Source organism: Pygocentrus nattereri, chromosome 5 (genome assembly GCF_015220715.1).
Source record: "Pygocentrus nattereri isolate fPygNat1 chromosome 5, fPygNat1.pri, whole genome shotgun sequence".
Classification (NCBI taxonomy): Eukaryota; Metazoa; Chordata; class Actinopteri; order Characiformes; family Serrasalmidae; genus Pygocentrus; species Pygocentrus nattereri.
The window spans coordinates 43,905,228-43,924,957 of record NC_051215.1 but is presented as its reverse complement, the minus strand read 5'-3'; the positions used below and the strand labels follow the sequence as shown (position 1 = coordinate 43,924,957).

At 39.2% G+C, this 19,730-nt stretch overlaps 1 protein-coding gene across 1 annotated transcript in view; it reads left to right on the top strand.

Moving 5' to 3' along the window:
• dntt (deoxynucleotidyltransferase, terminal) overlaps window positions 1–19,730 on the top strand; it is a 159,137-nt gene that overhangs the window by 75,002 nt on the left and 64,405 nt on the right. The window contains exon 8 of the mRNA XM_017696493.2: window positions 8,248–8,350. Coding sequence (XP_017551982.2) covers window positions 8,248–8,350 — 103 coding nt within the window. The remainder of the gene's footprint in view (window positions 1–8,247; window positions 8,351–19,730) is intronic.

Genomic DNA, 19,730 nt, shown 5'->3' with positions numbered 1-19,730 from the left:
TGTTTGTCTGATTATCCTCACTACAGTACTACTAATTTCCACTAAGATTCTGTTGGATATGTAGTGTTAAGTAAGCCTTAAGTTAACAGTGGTGTAAATTGACCTCACATTGGGTTAATACTACTGATGGCACCACTAGTTTGTGACATTTAAATCATATTTAGATAATAGTCAGTCCATGGCTTCAATGGGAAATCATTCATCAAAAAGATTTGCCATTTCTTGTGGAGTCCCTCAAGGTTCAGTTTTAGGGCGTTTGCTTACCTCTGGGTGATGCCATTAGGAAGCATAATATAAATTTTCTAGCTATGCTCGTGACACCCAGTTATTTTCATTTTCGTTCCTTCTGATGATCAAGACTCTGTAGACAGGCTAACCATCTGTGTGTCAGATATTTCTCAGTGGATTTTCTACAATTAATTCATGACAAAATAAAATAAATAAAATACTGATCATTGGTACAAAAACTTGGTTCTTTAGCTTTAAGTACCAAACCTGCAGTAGGAAACCTGGATGTGATTATCCCACATGTAAAAACAGTCACTAAAGTAGCTTTTTATCATTTGAGAAATGATAAAGTTTTGCCTTTTCTACCTCAGAGTGATGCAAAGAAACTTGTTCATGCATTTGTTACAAGCGGACTGGATCACTGTAATGCTCTTCTTACTGGACTCCCTAAGAAAACAATACATCCCTTACAACTCGTACAAAATGCAGCAGCATCCTAACAAAAACAAAACAGAGAGATCATATCACTCAGGTTTTAAAATAACTACACTAACTACCTGTATTGTTCAGGATAGATTTTAAAGCTCTATTAAAGGCATTATTATTATTATTATTATTATTATTATTATTATATTTTGGGGCAGTCATGGGCTGGAGTTTAGGGAACCTGCCTCGTGACCGGAAGGTCACCCATTAGATCCCCAGAGCCGACAACGCATGACAGGTGTCCTTGAGCAAGACGCCTAACCCCCAACTGCTCCCTGGGTGCTGCAGATTGGGCTGCCCACCGCTCCAGGCAAGTGTGCTAACTGCCCCCTAGTCTGTGTGTGCTCACTAGAGTGTATCTGGTGTTTCACTTCACGGATGGGTTAAATGCGGAGGTGAAATTTCCCCGTTGTGGAACTAATAAGGGTCACTTAATCTTAATCTTATTATTAAGCTTGTAAGACCCGTTTTATTTTGTATGTTGCAGTGTTCCAGTAAATCCTTGAGTAAATACTTATAATATTGATATTGTATTGATATAATAATATGGGAGGAGCCTTTAATATAGTAAGTCTCACTTTACTCAGAGCTGACATATACAGCTTACGAGCTCTTATAATGCGATTATAATATCATAAGTCTAATAAAAGAAATCTGTACCCGTAATGACAAGTACATCAATTCTTTGTTTGTTTTTGAGAAAGTAGCTTTGTTAGTCAGTCAGTTTCTTTGGCACAGTATAATGAGTTATGAACACTTATAATGCATTAACAATTCATAATGCATAAAAATGGCTGCAAAGTATCATGCATTTTATAAATATTTATAGACGTATTTATGATGCATTGTGACTGCATACAAACATGTTTTGAATGCGTTCATAGGTTCTTATGGACATGAATTCTTCGACCGTGTTACCAAACAGAGTTAGGATGTCTTAAAACAGCAGTGATGTGCAGTTGTGCACCAATGTTGATATCGACCCTATATTTCTATGTGTTATGTCTTAGTTTATCATATACAACATAGTCACAGTAGAGTTTGTGACATATAATACAGGGTTGACTCAGATAATCCTCTTATGTAGAGACGTAAGCTGCAGATTGGCAGAAGAAAAAACTTTGATCCAACTCTGTCAAAGGACTAATAAATCACATAGATAGGCACAGATGTAATTTAACAGACACCAAGTGTAAGGGGGACAATGAACAGAAAGCGTGATGACATTAGATTTAGACGAAGACACCAAGCAGTCATTCGAGTAGAAGGAGACAGTTATCTTTCCCAGCCTTTTCTCATGTTGGTTCAAGATGTCTGCAACAGTCTGATAATGACATCATTCGTGCTCTTTCAAGCCTTGCAGTTGTGTGTGTATGTATGTGTGTGTCTCACATCTCTCTGTGGTTCTAGCTCTTTATTTTCCAGGCTCTGACAGAAGTGTGGCAGGTTTGATTTAACATTGCTCAAATGGAAATCTTGTCAGCTTTAAGCTCTTCAAAAGACTGATTTTTGTATCTGTGGTACAGACTGCTCTCCCCAAATTTGTGAGTTATTTCACCATGAACCATTGAAATGTTTGGGGTGTAAAGCCGTGGTCAGGAATTGCTGAAACAGAGGCACAAGGCTAAGCTAGTGCTAAAACATAAAATGACAACACAGCGGATAGTAACTGTTCACCTTTACTTCATTACATGTACTTCTTTAAAGTTCTGTTTTATTTGTACTTTACTGAGTATTTTCAGTTACATTTTACATTTGTAAGTCTATATGACTCTCAGAAGTGGGAACAAGTGTTGAAGTTGCAAGTATCACGAAAGTCTTAAGTCAACACTTGAGTCCCAGGCAAGTCTCAGTTCAAGTCAGTATGCATTGTTCAGTAATGACAGTATTCAAGCATACACTGCTACCATGCTCAGGCTTTTTACCCTTCAAAATAACTCCTGCACCAATCAAGGTGGAACACAAATTCTGAATACGAAGCTGAGCATTAAAGAAGTCAACATCTTTGTAGTGAATGTTGCAATAGCTGTTAAAATAATTCAAATTGTTTGCTGGTCTATTATTCACTACCATTGCCTTGGCATAAAATACTGGGGCTACACATTTTGATGTAAGCATTTGACCTGCTGCTTGTCAACCCACACCACTGACCTGTTGTAAAGTCCTGTCTACTGGTGTAGAATTGGGTTTGTGGTATCAGTCATAGGTATTGGTATTCCCAATGTTGATGCTGAGATGCTGAGAAGTGCCAGTATTGGCATAGATTCTAATACAGTATCTGTGCAACTCCATCCATCCATCCATCCATCCATCCATCCATCCATCCATCCATCCATCCATCCATCCATTTATGGTATTATTTGATGCAACTCTGGCATGCTTACAGCAGGAGACTCATTCAAATGAAAAAGCAATTTCACATACCTCTTCACATTTCTTCCACTTTGGGCCTCAGTTCATTCCAAGTCATGAGACTCAAGACCAGGTCAAAATCTGAATAACTGGTGTTGAAGTCAAAGTCACAAGTCTTTTTTGATTTTTTTGAGTTGAGTCTCAAGTCATTAAATTGTGACTAGTTTGAATCAAGTCATATAACTTGACACATGAGCCTTTTATGACAAGTGGCATACATCCTACATTAACTTCTCGGCATTGTATAAACATTTATAAACAAGCATCAGTTGTCATAAAGGCTGCTTTATTATGTAGTTTATAAACTGATGCTTCCCATCTAGCCATGAAATTCTGGCCTTCTTCTGGCCCAGTTTCTGCCAGCTGAGTGTGCCGGTGATCACACTGTTCCAGCTGTTCCAATGGTCCATCTCTCTTTTTTTTTTTTTTTTTTTTTTTTTTTGAATGCCCTAAATCCATATGCCAGATCTGTACAGGCTCTGCCATAACTGGGCTGGAAACACTCTAGAATCCTTATGATGATTACCAGTTTGAGGTACAACAACCTAACTAAAGGCTTTTTCTCCAAAATGCATTGAACACCACATGAATGTTCTTTTTTAAATTATATTCATTGTTAGGAGTGGGCTTTACACATAGAAGAAATATCAGTGAAAAATCAAGGCTGTATTGTGTTGAATAGCATGAAAAACCCTCAGATAATACAATTCTCATATAAACATTTACCCTCTACTCTTGAGCGTAGCTAGGTTTGAGGTAGCTATTGCTAACTAAAGCTTTTCAGAGATGTTTGGTTAATACCAGGAGATAAAGGTAACTGTAAAAGCAAAAATGAGTGTTCAGTGTCCTTTTACCTCAGGATGCAGAAGTTCATCAAAATGTTAATAGACTTTAGTTAAGTAAATTAACTGCTAGCCTGAATTTAACTTTACCTGATGAGAAACTGTGGGAGCTGCTTGAGTTTAAGTTGCCTTTCTTTTTCTGTGGTTTTCTGTGTCTTTCTTTGCTCCTTTGCTATGGTGATAATGAAGTTATTGGTATGCAGTTACGGTAATGCTGGAATTATCGGAATGTGGGTGCAGGGCCACAGCAGTCTGGCAAGAATCGGCCAGAGGTACTAGCCAAAGCCAGTTCTGGCAAAACTGGGCTATTACTGGTCAGATAGCTTCTGGTCGCATCTGACACTCTGACAACTGTGCCAACAGTAAAGTGGGAATTGGGCCAGATGATTTTGTTAGTTGGATTGTTCGAATTTGCTAGCTCTAGAGGTTTATATTATAAAGTGTAGCTTTATGAACAATGTTGCCATACTTTAAAATGCTACAACCCCAATTCCAATGAAGTTGGGATGTTGTGTAAAACATAAATAAAAACAGAATATTTTACAAATTTGCAAATCCTTTTCCACCTATATTCAACTGAATACACTACAAAGACAAGATATTTAATGTTCAAATGGATAAACTTTATTGTTCTTTGCAAATATTCACTCATTTTGAATTTGATGCCTGCAACACGTTCCAAAGAAGTTGGGAGAGGGGCGTGTTTACCACTGTATTACATCACCTTTCCTTTAAACAAAACTCAATAAGTATTTGGGACGTTGCTTGGATGGCAGCAGATGTTGCTCCAAAACCTGTATGTACCTTTCAGCATTAATGGTGCCTTCACAGATGTGCAAGTGTGCTAGGCTTACGATTTGTGTTCATGGCTCACTCAACCCACACCAACCACCCCACAGCCCAACACTGAACAGCACATGCATCACATAGACACATCCAAAATTAACAGGACAACTTAAACGATGTCACAACAGCAAATATTATCTAGTTCTTGCCGGATTTGTGATCCCTCCCAAAAGCCTCTCTGTTTTTTTTGGTTTGCCAACCTGTTGTTCAGAACACATGCAGTATCAAAGACCGGCTCTCCAAATATAGTTATTCCAGACTGTACATTACATTTATATTACATTTGGATAATACTACTTTATACTACTTCAATAATACCTTATTGTTCTGGAAATTGAATATTTTATAATGTTGTATTATAGGCTACATCTTGTTTGAAAAGCCAACCTGCAGAAAGTACACAAACTTCCTCTCCGGCACTCCATAGTGTATGCAGGCAGGCGTGCATGCAGATATATGTAAAGTGGTCAAATCAATCCCAGAGCTCCCTGAGGCTGATCATAACAAATCTGTTTCACAGAAATTTCCCATTTATTGCGGGGTTCTGTGTGCTCTAGCAGCGCTACTCCTCAACAACCCACAAAATTAATATGCCTTTTACGAGAGCTGATGCAAATTTTCCCAAGTGGTTATACACTCCTTGCCCATGCGTAAGTTTTGATGTATTATAGGTCTTAACGCTGCTGTGAGGATGAGACTGTTTCTGACTGTGAACTATAGCATGTCTAGTTAATCTCTGAGTGGATGTTCATTCATATTCCTGCAAGTTAGCCATGCTAAACTGAGCTCTCATGCTCTCTCTCTTTCACTCTCCTCCTGGTCTCCCTCTCTTACGCTTGGTGACTCTGTCTCCGTCTTGCTTACTCCCTCTTTTGCTTGCTCTCTTAGTAACTCTTTTACTCACCCTTTTTGACTCACTCTCTCTTTTTCTTACTCTCTTTCTTTAGTTTCTCTTTAACCTGCACTCACTCACACTCTTTGTCGCTCTCTCCCTGCTTGTTATATTTTTTCTTTATCTTTTTACTGCTCTCACTCTTTTTTCTCACTCTGTCTGTTTCTCTTGGTCTGTCTGTCTCTTTGACTCGCTGTCACTTTGCTCTTACTTTGGTTTGATTTCTCACTCTTTGTCTTGATCTTTTGTTTTGCTTTCTTTAATTTGCACTTTCACTCGCACTCTCCCTCCTTTATTTCTCTCTCTCTCTTTCTCTTTCTTTCTTTCTCTCTCTCTCTTTTCTCTATCTTGCTCTCTTTCTTTTTTTGCACTGTCACTCTTTCTCTTGTTCTCTCTCTCTCTTTAACTTGCTCTCTTACTCTCCCTCACACTGTTTCTTTTTCCTTCTTGCTCTCTCTCTCTTTTAATTGCTGTTTTTCTCTCTCTTTCTTGCTCACCATTTTTTCTCTTGCTCTATCCCTCTTTCTCTTGCGCGCTGGCTGGCTTTCTCTCTCTCTCTCTCTCTCTCTCTCTCTCTCTCTCTCTCTCTCTATCTATCTATCTATCTATCTCTCTCTCTCTCTCTCTCTCTCTCTCTCTCTCTCTCTCTCTCTCTCTCTCTCTCTCTCTCTCTCTCTCTCTCTGACTCACTGCCTCTCACTCTCTCTCTTTTGGTTTGCATTACTATTACATTTACATTACTATTGTCAAAGCATTGCACCAGTAAAAGTTCACTCACACCAGCTTCCCTTTTTTTTCTCTCCCTCTCTCTTTCTCTTGGTCTTTTTCTCTTGGTCACTTTTTCTGTCCTTTTTTCTCACTCTCTTTTTGTCTTGCTCTCTCTTTTTCAGTTTTCTAGCTTTTTTCTCTTGATCTTTCTTTTGCTGTCTCTATCGGTTTGACTTCCTCTCACTTTGTTGCTCCCTCTCTCTTTACCCACTTTTACCTTTTCTCATTCTTTTTCTCACTCTGTCAATCCTCCTGCCATTAGTATGTCAGTGGTTGGTGAGATGAAGCGTAGCAGATACAGGGCCCATTTATTCTCCGTTATCTGTCTCCTTAACTGGGAGATGTGCAGCTTTGCATCTGTTCGTTCAACAGATCTCCATCAAAGGGCATGGATTGAGGCTAAGATAACACAGACACTGCTTCTGTGCGCCGGATGGTTTGAAGCAGAGCAAGCTGCAGACAAAAAGGCCTGGATTCTCTGTGTAAAACAAAAAAAAAAAACGGATCTGAAAACCTACAGCACAGAGCAGCGTCCTGTGTATGTGTGTGTGTGTCACTGTAGCTCTCTCTCGGCTCTGTCATGTTCAGCACACTCAGTGTGCTCCCAGCTACAAATGGCTGTGAATTTGCAACAGTTTTTTACACAAACACATGTAAGTATGCTAGAAACTTCATCACACAGGTCTCCAGGCGGGCCACTGGAGATCGTCTGGTCCTTTTACACTCCTGTGCCCCAAACTGTTTTTCTGGACCACTGAAGAAATCTTTGCATCACCAGAAAATCCAACCACTACATTGCAGAAATGCATGTATTGCTTGTTTGTGAAGTCGGATGCACACAGGCAGGAATGTTGAACTGTCAAATCGTGGTCAAAAAAAAAAAAAAAACTTAAAAGAAGTGTTTTGAGGGAACTGCGAAGCATAAAAGCTTATGATGAAAATAGCAGTTTCTTTATGGTGTGATGAAAGGCACAGTGTGATAGCAGAATAGGCAGCTGAGTTTACACTGCACCTGTGTGATTCTACCTTTGACAGCAAAAGAGGCAAGAAATGCAAGGTTTGAATTTGGAGACACACCATATATGTATCCTCTGCCTGCTCTGGTGTTTTCACCTCTGAGTTCTCTTTCCCCCCATCTGGCTTGACTACAGAAGGCACACAGGCATTTAAACTCATGTTTCAAGACAGTTTGGGGGCTGTAAACTCGTGAGCTCTAGAGGCTGAGCAAAGAAATTTTTTGCATGGTGTGTTTGTGCTCTAAGGCAAACGAGAGAACTTTGATTCTTCATAGCTCTGAGGTGTTTGCCACTGAATTCTGTTTCACTTGTGCATCTTCTATGGTTTAAAAAGCTTTACAAAAGGCTTTTTTAGGTAACTGCTTAACTTTTGTTCTCCTCAGTGTGTCTTTGCTGTGTACCCAGAGGGGCCCAGTGTAACACACTCCCATTACCATAATCCTAAAACAGTGACACTCATAAAGGAGACAGCAGCCCTGGCAGCTGAGACAACGTGGAGAGGAACAGAGAGCTGCAGGGCCTAATGATGCATTGCAAATAGCTTGTTTGAATTATAGGAAAGAGCCAAAGCTATTACACATAGCAAATATCCACGTAATGTTATGCACTAGGTTAGTGTACCTTCATATTTACACTGCAGCCTAGTATACAATCTTATGAGGTTTAATGAAGGGGTATGATGAGATGAACATGAAGCATAAAATGTCCTTTCGCCATTGTGGTAAATCTTTCTATATGTGTATGTTTTATCACGCAGGGGGAAAACATTTGGGCACGATGTCGATTTCATTCTGACTGTACCTGAGCCTGGTAAAGAGGATGGACTGCTGCCTATGGTGATAGGCAGACTCAGGAGTCAGGTATGGAAAGACTTATAATTTGTAAATTTGAGCCTCTTAGCTTCTCATGGCTAGCCATCAGCAACGTTGCAGTAAAGTCTGGATTTATTTCACTGTGAGGACTGAAGAGATCCAAAATACTGTTTAGAAAATGGATAGTTCTGGTCCTAAAATGTGTTTGACTGAGCCGTGCATGAAGCCATTGTAAAATCCATGACACCTATGATCGTCTCACAGTGAAAAAACTCTAATGCAGCTCGCAGGATATACCGATTGTACTGATAAAAGGAAGATACTGTTTTTTGTTTAAACTGAGCGGCTGGCACCTTATTTTCTTAACTAGAACTAGGCTGGTCAGCTGGCTAACAGGCTACAAGATAGCTAACAGCCTAAACAACTCAATCATTAGTATCACAGGCTTGCATTAACGTTCAATATGATTCACTGTAAAAAAAACACAAATTGTCACATGAATGGATTACACACTAAAAAAATGCCTGTGTTTCAGTCAGAAGTAGCATCAAACCCAGGCTGAATCCCAAATGACTCTGTACTCCCTAAATAGTGTGCTAGCTATGGTAGTTCTAGCCTCTACAGCCAAATGGTAACATTACATCATTTATTGAGTATGGATGTTGCTGAATTCCCAATGGCAATTTTTTAGATGTATTAATCACTGTTGGGTTGCAGAAAGCCATTTTGGAGTCAGCCCCAGTGTCAAAAGGGGGCGCCTTGGAATTGGTGCAAAATTTGGTAATTTGGTGACAAAGTACCAAAAAAGTAAAGCAAAGGTTTTTGCTTTAAACGGCGTTATCATGTTCATTGTTATACAACAAAAAGTTAAAAACTTCAAGAAATGACTGTAATATACAGCGATGGCCCACTGAGCGTTCTCCTCCTTTTGGCAGTTCATGGTTTCTCGGCAAAGAAACCACATGTCAAAAGACGATTATTATTGATAACGTATTTTATGAAGAAGTATGTATTTTATCATGGGTTATGTCGGCTGCTATTTTATAAGAGCAATATGCCACTTGTTACTATGCATTACTGCGATTTTATCATCAGGAAGGGCACGACATGAAGCAGAAAAATTGCATGGCCTTTCAAGGCTTATTGCTTTAATGCACTATGCAAAACAAATTCAAATTATTTGATTTGAGGAAAAAAAAGACACCAAAGTAAACAGCCTAGATGAGAGAGATATTTACTTAACTATTACTTTAGAAAATGGTGTGTGTGTATATGTATATATATATATATATATATATATATATATATATATATATACCACTACCACCAAAGGTTAAGTCAAATCTACATGATTTGATTGGGTCCGTCCACACTGATCACACTCCTATCCAGTCAAAATGGGAAAGAATATTCCTTACATTTTTTTGAATGCTGATACGGTGTTGTGGCCAATCAAATCATTAAGGTCTTTGCCAAGCTTTGCCTTCTTTTCACACCCCCCAGGTGCTGCTTAGCAGTGCTTGCTATCAGCCTTTGCCTCAAGCCTTCAGTTTTAAGCTCCAGTTGTGGTTAAAAGAGTAACTGAGGATGTTTAAAAGGGTCACTTCATCCTATTGAGTGTCAATTTCTACTTATCCAAAGCCAAAAACAAATTAAAAAAGACTTTGTCATCAGTTTGCTGCAAATGTGATACTTACATAGCTTTTTTACTGCAGTAACTGAAACTGTATTTGTGAAAATGTCGAAGCAAATGTCTTACAATATTTGTATGCTTTGGATACAGTATGTTTGTTTTCTGCATTGTTTTGCCTCATCTTTGCACATCTCAGCTGTCTGATTTTATCATGTCGTCTTCTTTGAGTGTACCCGCTCTGGCAATATGCTCTAGCCTAAGACGATTAAGTTTAGGTCTATGTTTGCCTTCTTGGTTTGCTTATTGTTGTATGTCTCAACTGCCTGATTTAAATTAAATTATGCTATCTTCATTGGGCAAACGTGCCTGTAGTGAGTGGACACATGCTTTAGAGTGAAGAGGGTTGCAGTGTTGGTTGGATTTATGTGAATCCAGCTTTCTGGTTGATTGCTATTGTTTTGTGACACCATAGTGTGGAAGTGTTTGAACAGGTAAGTTGATGATTGCACAGTTGTCACGATTAGGCCTGATTGAGTCCATCCAGTTTGTGCACTCACTTTTTCACAGGCCTGCCCTAAAATGTATCTCTCCCTATGCAATCGCTTAAGAGGTTGTCTTTGAAATTTCTAAATAGTCAAGTGTTTTGTAAAGGTGCAGCTAGATGTGTAACGACTATGAAATTTTAGCTGATCATTAAATGTCATAGCTCTAATGTAATTACAGACATAATTCCACTCAATTAAACGTGATGCACTGAAATGCCACAGGTTAAGTCATTATGATAGGAGAATAATGCAAAAATGGCAGTACGTGACTAGCAAACAGTTTGTACAGACATAAACATACTATTCAAGCACGAAAAATCAACTTAATTGCAGAAAAAGATATGTATTTTTGTAGTGATCATTCTAAATGTTTCACACTAATTTTCAGATTTTGGGTCAAATTTACTTCAAAACAATTGGACCTAACTGCTCACTGTGTGGCCATGAGGGACAGGGATGCAGTCTCACTTCCTGCTCTAAAATACAGGGTAATAGCTAAAATAAGACTCCACCTACAGACCATATGGACCATACCTCTAAACACCTTTGTGTTTCTGTAGTAAACATGAGACAGCATTTTTTAATAAACCTTTTGTTTTTATCTTAAAATGAAATGCTTGATAAATTTTAGTTCCACCTTCAAAGAAATCAGTGATTTTAAAAAGTCAGATGGCTATTTGCGACAGCAGTTTGGGACCGCCACCTCCCTATAGATAGTACCTTATAAATTATGATTCTGTATATATTAAGTTTATTGCTATCTCAATTAATGACTTGGATTTAAATATTAATATCAGACACTTGTGTGCGCTGAAAAGTAAGGGAACATGCAGAAGAAGTGTACCGGCATGTATTTTAGAATAGAGCTGAAAAATAAAGGTGATATTGTTATCAGAAATGGGGAAAGCTGTCAATGTGCACATACACAGGACGCCATGGAAGACTGTAAAGGGTAATGTTTCTACCTAGTGAGTGACAACAGGCTTTGATTTACATGAGGGCCATTCTACAGAAATGTCCTCTATTTTTTGTCCATAGGAGTCACTTGTGTTACCAGTCCTCATTGGTGCTACACATATGAAAGCTAACACCAGAGACAGTAACACCAGTGACATTTTTAATAAAAAATGCTTTTTACAAAACGGCTGCTGCAGAGCATCAGACCACATGTTGTCAGTCATGGAATATCCACTAAAATATCAAGTTTAATCAATTTGTATTATCACCTATGGAGAAACAAGGTCATACCAGTGACATCAACTAAAAACTTCATATGAAATCATGAGCTAAACGAGCACATTTCTGATAACTGAGACACAGTGGACTTACCATTTTCTTCATAGATCTTCAGAAAATGGCAAATAGAAGTCAAATTATGTCATCGGTGGGATTTTTATTTCAAAATAAGAGATTTTTATCATGCAGTTGTAGTATTTGTTTGGCATTTGTTTTCTTTGTGTCATTTAATTAATACATTTTATAGTCACATATAGATTATTGCACTTAAAATATCAGAAAAATGTTTTTTACCTGAATAATATGGCTCTCACCCTTGACGCATGACTGTGAGGACGAGCACTTCTGTGGTGCTTGGAATTTTTAAAAATTGATTGAAAAACCATTATTGCTAAATTGCTGGCTCAAGAAGGTGCAATTGTTAAATAAAAAAATAACTTATTGTTTTATTTTAAAGTATAAATAAATTGTAACCCTAACATGTTTTAATTTTAATATATTTTTTAAAGCTACGGATACAAAAAATGTACATTTCTGGATAGAATGACACATGATCCCTCAGTAATAAGGCAGAATTATGTTATACATGATACAACATGGCTTTGTCAATAGCAGGGCTTCAGTGTAGCAATGACAAAATAACAAATTATGTTCCTCTTGATAAAATGTACTTGTCTATGTAAAATGTAACATTCAAAATAAAGGTAAATGCATTTTTTTTCATTTTCATTAAAACATGTTACAATTAATGCCACCCTCACTTTCTTAAGGCCGTAATGCTGGATGATGTGAGAGAGCAAGTACAAAAAGATCTAAGACAAAATTTCTCAGGCAACTATTGCTTTCATATTTTCAGGTAAAAAGATGAAAAACTTTCTTGGTTCTTCTGGTGGGCGATATCGGAGGTCACCTGCATCTAACCAGTTAAAAGGATCAGCGTTATATCATCAAGATATATCAAGAGAATAGTTTATGCATACTTTAAATGTCCCTTGTGTTTGCTTCACTTCTCGTTAGTTTAGTCAATTTTTGTGGTGATAATGTATGAATGAAAGCAATCTACACTGAGAGAATGTGTTCCAAGTGAGACTTTGAGTAATGAGTAAGATAGCCTATCTGTTCCCCTTTTGTATCATTTATTCATTTCTTTTACTTGTAAGCCTTGTGCCTGTACATATGTGCCCAATTGGATTTTGAAGAAATGAACTGAACGTTAGGCTGTCTGTACTGTACTCCAGTTCTCACTCTGAGTAGATCAGTTACTTGATTCCTTAAAAATGGGTCAAGGCTTCAAACAAAGGTGTTAAGGACTGAGGTAGACCCACGGGTCAAATTCCCACGACAGGGAACAAGATGAGGAAAGAGAACAAATCTATATTTCACACCCCAAAGAAACCTCAACTCGAAGCATCTCTCTACAACACCATGAGAAAACCCAGCGCTTCTCTCCTTACTGCCTCTCTCAGGAGCTCTTACAGCATAGTCCTTCTCTACACACTTGTTACTCTGCCAAACTGAAATGCAAGAACACTCTTTACATCATTCTCAGCACATGAGCACAGAAATCTGAACTCGCCTCAGAGACTCTATGCTTTCTATGCCCTGCTAAAAACAGGGAATTTTCAAACTATATGCTTTTTCTCATGCTCATATTCACTAAGCAGCTATGCTATAAATAACTAATGGTATTTTAAATACCTGCATAGCACCACTTAACTGTCATGAAAGAAGGATTTCTCTAAACTGGCAACTGAGATGTTCTTATGATAGTCATAATAAATGATTCCCTTAGTGTTTCCTGGTCAGTTTCACACAGAAGTTAGATGGGCACACAAATCTACCAGTTACACACCGTGAGGGGCAGATGACCTGTTTCTCAACCTTCATTGCCTAATAACTCTGGATGTGAGTCACATATGATCTCTTGATAAGATGGAATGGAAAGGAAATGTTTGAACTGTGTGGCAACACAGCGCAGAAATAAAGACAGAGAAACATATTGCTGTTGTCAGAACAAAACCTTGTATCTCCATTGTTGTCAATTTTTGTTTTTTGACATTTAAAAAGGCCTTTACGTCGTCTGTAAATTTAATGGAGAATCGACCAAAAGAAAGGGCCCAAAATGACTTGGAAATGCATCTGGTTCCATTGACTTACAGTGGTGCTTGAAAGTTTGTGAACCCTTTAGAATTTTCTGTATTTTTGCATAAATATGACATAAAATATCAGATTTTGACACAAGTCCTAAAAGTAGATAAAAAGAACCCAGTTAAACAAATGACACAATAATATTATACTTGGTCATTACTACTTGTTTATTGAGGAAAATGATCCAATGTTACATATTTGTGAGTGGCAAAAGTATGTGAACCTGTAGGACTAGCAATTAATTTGAAGGTGAAATTAGAGTCAGGTGTTTTCAATCAATGGGATGACAATCAGGTGTGAGTGGGAACCCTGATTTATTTTAAAGTCCGTGGCCCGAACAAAAGAGATTTCTGAGGACCTCAGAAAAAGAGTTGTTGATGCTCATCAGGCTGGAAAAGGTTACAAAACCATCTCTAAAGAGTTTGGACTCCACTAATCCACAGTCAGACAGATTGTGTACAAATGGAAGAAATTCAAGACCATTGTTTCCCTCCCCAGGAGTGGTCGACCAACAAAGATCACTCCAAGAGCAAGGTGTGTAATAGTCGGCGAGGTTACAAAGGACCCCAGGGTAACTTTTAAGCAACTGAAGGCCTCTCTCACATTGGCTGATGTTCATGAGTCCACCATCAGGAGAACACTGAACAACTATGGTGTGCATGGAAGGGTTGCAAGGAGAAAGCCACTGCTCTCCAAATAGAACATTGCTGCTCGTCTGCAGTTTGCTAAAGATCACGTGGACAAGCCAGAAGGCTATTGGAAGAATGGTGGAATTTTGTGGATGGATGAGACCAAAATAGAATTTCTTTGGTTTAAATAAAAAGCATTATGTTTGGAGAAAGGAAAGCACTGCATTCCTGCATAAGAACCTTATCCCATCTGTGAAACATGGTGGTGGTAGTATCATGATTTGGGCCTGTTTTGCTGCATCTGGGCCAAGACGGCTTGCCATCATTGATGGAACAATGAATTCTGAATTATATCAGAGAATTCTAAAGGAAAATGTCAGGACATCTGTCCATGAACTGAATCTTAAGAGAAGGTGGGTCATGCAACAAGACAACGATCCTAAGCATACAAGTCACAAGTCGTTCTACCAAAGAATGGTTAAAGAAGAATAAAGTTAATATTTTGGATTGGCCAGGTCAAAGTCCTAACCTTAATCTCATCAAAATGTTGTGGAAGGACATGAAGCGAGCAGTTAATGTGAGGACACCCACCAACAGCCCAGAGTTAAAGCTGTTCTGTACAGAGGAATGGGCTAAAATTCCTCCAAGCCAGTGTGCAGGACTGATCAATGGTTACCGGAAACATTTAGTTGCAGTTATTGCTGCACAGGGGGGTCACACCAGATACTGAAAGTAAAGGTTCACATAATTTTGCCACTCACAAATATGTAATATTGGATCATTTTCCTCAATAAACAAATATTATATATTTATATATTTATATTATAGGATAATATTTTTGTGTCATTTGTTTAATTGGGTTCTCTTTATCTACTTTCAGGACTGTGAAAATCTGCTGATGTTTTAGGTCATATTTATGCAGAAATATAGAAAATACTAAAGGGTTCACAAACTTTCAAGCACCGCTGTACATTAAAAATAAAGTTTGTTTTTTCCTTTTTCTGTAAAGTTATCATTTTTGAGATGTCACGATTGGCTCCTCCCACTCCACCATGTGCTTTTCTGTTTTGGACTAGTCCACATAATTACTTTGTTTTCCTAGTCCAGCCCCCTTGTTTTCTTGACTCCGCCCTGATTGTTGCCACCTGTGTTTCAATCTGTGTCCTGTTATCCCTAGTTAGCCCTCTTGTATTTAAGCCCTGTGTTTGCCCCTTGTTTTCGTTGGTCTTTGTTTGATTGTGCTTTATATATTGTTTGAAATGTTTGTATGTTTGGCATGGATGTATTGTTTTCTGTGTTCTAGTCTGTTTCGCTGATTATTATGTCTGTTCCCCAATCTGTTCGTGTTGACTCCTTGCCTATGGACTATCTAGACCATGATTTTGGATTTGTCCATAGTAAGTCTTGCTTTTCTCAGCACGTGTCTCCGCCTCCACATTGCTCCATGTTACATGAGATATGAGGTTTTGTTCTGACAGCAACAATATGTACATCAAATTGGACGTGTGGGCAAAGTTCATGGACCCAAAAGTGTTATACAGTTTTGAGGAATTTGTGAAGAAATACCTTCTAAAACATTGCAAACAGTCCTCTAAAACCTCTTACCTGTTCTTGTCAAGGCTGCTGACCAAAAGTGTGCTGCCTCTGGAGCAGAGGTGGATAATTCATTATGGAACAACAAGCCTACAAACTCTCTGGTCAGCCCAGATTGTTAAGAGCATAGTGCCCAGAAGAGGGTCAAATGCTAAAAATGAAAAATGAAAAAAGAAAAAAAATGAACACGGCTCACGTTGTTCTTCTCAGCACATGTCAGGACCCTTTCCATCATCAGCTTTATTATTAAAATCTGGAAGCCCACCAGGCCCGAATGAGAGGCTTTTTTGGGGGGCATAGAAACACTGAGCTCTAAATAGCAGAGGGAAGGAAGGCGAGAGAGAGAGAGACTGAGTGAGAGTGTGTGAAAGAGACAGCAAATGTGATCAACAGCAAAAGAGAGAGAAAGACGGTGAGGGAACGATGGAGCCATATTTGCAGATGGTGTAAGAGAGGGGGATGGATAGAAAAAGAGAAAGACAGAAAGAGAAAGATATAGAGAGAGAGAGAGATACCTGTCAGCACCTGGCTGGTGTGGGGAGTGTGTAGCAGAGGGGATAATGAGTGGGAGGTGTTTGATAAAGCTCACTCGGTGGCAGTAGCTGCACTGCTGATGTCGTTGCCTGCTGGCCCTCTGTCATCTCCCAGTTTAAAAATAACCCAGCGCCCACCAGCCGCTCTCTTCATTGTTTCTCTCTCTCTCTCTCTCGCTCTCTCGCTCTCTTGCTCTCTCTCGCTCGCTTTACCCCTCTTTTTGTTTCATACTTTCTCTCACTCTTACTCTCCTTTCATTCTCTCACTCTCTCTTACTCTCTCACTCAAATTAAATCAAATCAGAGATGCTTTGCTGGCATGACAGGATATGAAATTGTATAATACATTCCAAATTGAGTGATAATTAATGTATAACATCATAAAAGTTCATAAGGATAAATAATTAAAATAAAGCTGTAAAGTTTAATTAGTAGTAGTATAATTAAAAACAAACAAACAAATAAAAAGCTTAGGGAAGCAGCCGTGTGACTGGAAGGTTGCCGGTTTGATCCCCTGAGCCGACAGTACGTGTCAAATCAAATTTATTTGTATAGCACTTTTAACAACGGATGTTGTCACAAAGCAGCTTTACAGAATTTCGGAAAAGACAAAGTTTCAACAGGACTGTAAGAATGTACAGAAACCCCCTGGTAGGCAAGCCAGGGGCAACAGTGGCAAGGAAAAACTCCCTCAGAACTGAGGAAGAAACCTTGGGAGGAACCAGGCTCACCAGGGGGGACCCATCCTCCTCTGGTCAAACTACCTACAAGTGATTATACTACTAATATTAATAGCAGTAATATTGGTATTAGGAATAGCTAGGAGTCTATGAGAACATCAGCGTAGGGTGGGCAGCTCGTCCAAGGCAGGTGGTGGTCTGAAGTGGGTAGCAGGAGGGCTCAGCAGTCAGTCGTCCTTCAGTGTCCAACCGAACATATGGGTGATTGTATACTCGGAAAGAAAGCAGGTAAATGGAATTTGTTTTGTTCTATTCGTTTGTACATAAACAGGGAAGGTAAACATTTACAGAGTGTGGCTAATGACTCCAGCAGATCTGACTACAGCTTAACTAAAAGGAGAGAACCAGAAGGACACACAGACACGGCAGCACTCTGAAACAGTTTGGCATCCCTCCGCTCCACCATCCACAAACTTGAGTGACCGCGTGCGAGCAGCAGGACGACAGCACCAGCGTCTCAGTTTACTATAATTCCCTGTGTCCATGGACCCCTGGATCTGCTGCTTTTATCTAAGGGGGAACATTAGCTACCAAAAGCTAAACTGAACTGAAGTGCCCTTTAGCAAGGCACCTAACCCCCAACTGCTCCCCGGACGCTGCGGATAGGGCTGTCCACTGCTCCAGGCAAGTGTGCTCACTGCCCCCTAATGTGTGTGTGTGTGTGTGTGTGTGTGTGTGTGTGTGTGTGTGTGCTCACTAGTAGTGTGTATGTGGTGTTTCACTGCACCGATGGGTTAAATGCAGAGGTGAAAATTCCCTGTTGTGGGACTTATAAAGGTCACTTAATCTGAATCTTAATCTTAATCTAATCAAACACAAAAATGAAAGTAATATGGGCATGCAACAAAGATGTATACATAAATAAATAAATCAATTACAAAAACAAAGAAGACAAGTAAACTTGGAAAATTAGGGAGTATATCCAAACATCAGGAATCAGAAATAGTAATTAAATAACTGAAGATGCAATGTTACATTTTTTCTGTGATCTTATTGCACTTCTGAATAAACTGTCCTGCTAAATCTGTTGTTTCCCATCTTTCCCAAGTAATATCTTCATGTTTTCAGTATCGGGCAGTAAAGGGACAGTGAGGATTTTTTTTTTGTAAATCTTGGCAGAAAAGAATCTCTGTGTAACGTTGGGGAGCGATGAAGAGGCGGACGCACATGCTGAGAAAAGCGAGATTTATTACGGGCAAATACAGAGTCAGGGTCAAAATGGTCCAGGGTCAGACAGCCAACACAGACAGATGGAGGAACAGACATAACAAAAAGGAAAACAGGAAAAACACACAACGGAGGCTGGAAGAATGACCAGCAAACAACTAGGAAAAAACACAGGGCTTAAATACAGCAGGGTTAACAAGACACAGGTGGTAAACACAGGTGAGAACAATCAAGGGCAGAGTCTAGAAACAAGGGGGCAGGACAGGGAAGAATCAAAACAAAGAAAGCACATACAAAAGACCGTGCTTCCTGTTTCAATGACCAGTTTAAGATCACTCAGTCTGTATGTTGTTAGGGTTTGCTTTCTAATTTTAAAGAGAACATTCAAAACTGTATATTTCTGATTAAGTATTAATAACATTTCAGTTTATTTTGCTGTGCAATTTCTTTAAGGGCCAAGTCATTACAGCAAGTCTCTAATGCTGATTCTGTTAATGTGTCTTTTGTTGGTGCTAATTCTACCAAATCATCTGCATATTAAACATTTTCACACATACACTAGTACACTTTTACACATGCATAATATAATGATCTTCAGGTTTGCATACCTATGATTTTAGATCAGTCCAGACATTTTAAGCAGATGAGAACCAGCATGTCTCTGATTTGGCTTTATGTGTCTCGCTCTGCTGTTCATTTTGAAGTCACTGCAGCGTAACTTTCCATCTGTACTCCTGCTTATTGTGTCTGGCTGGGTGTTCTTCTGCCATGGGTGGGGACAAGGCTGCTGTGTGGTGTTGACTCGTAGACTGCTGGTGTAGGATGTCTTGGTGGAGGGACTTCAAGGCTGTCTTTATGTTGCTGTGTGTCCATTGATGATTGAAGTTGTGTGTGAATCTGTGGTGTAGTCAGGCTTTTCTTCTCCCTCTCTCAATCTATCTCTCAATCTCCCTGAAGCGCTCTCTCTCTCTCTCTCTCTCTCTCTCTCTCTCTCTCTCTCTCTCTCTCTCTCTCTCTCGCGCTCGTGCTCGCTTTCTTGCTCGCTTTCTCTTTGTTTCACTCTGTCTATCTCTGTCTCTCACTCCTTCTTTCCTATTCTCTCTTTCTTTTTGGTTCACCCTCTGGCTGTGTCCAAAACTGAAGGCAGATCTCTCAACGCCTTGCTGCCTGTGTTATCTCATAAGTCAGTGCCTCAGAGGCAGTG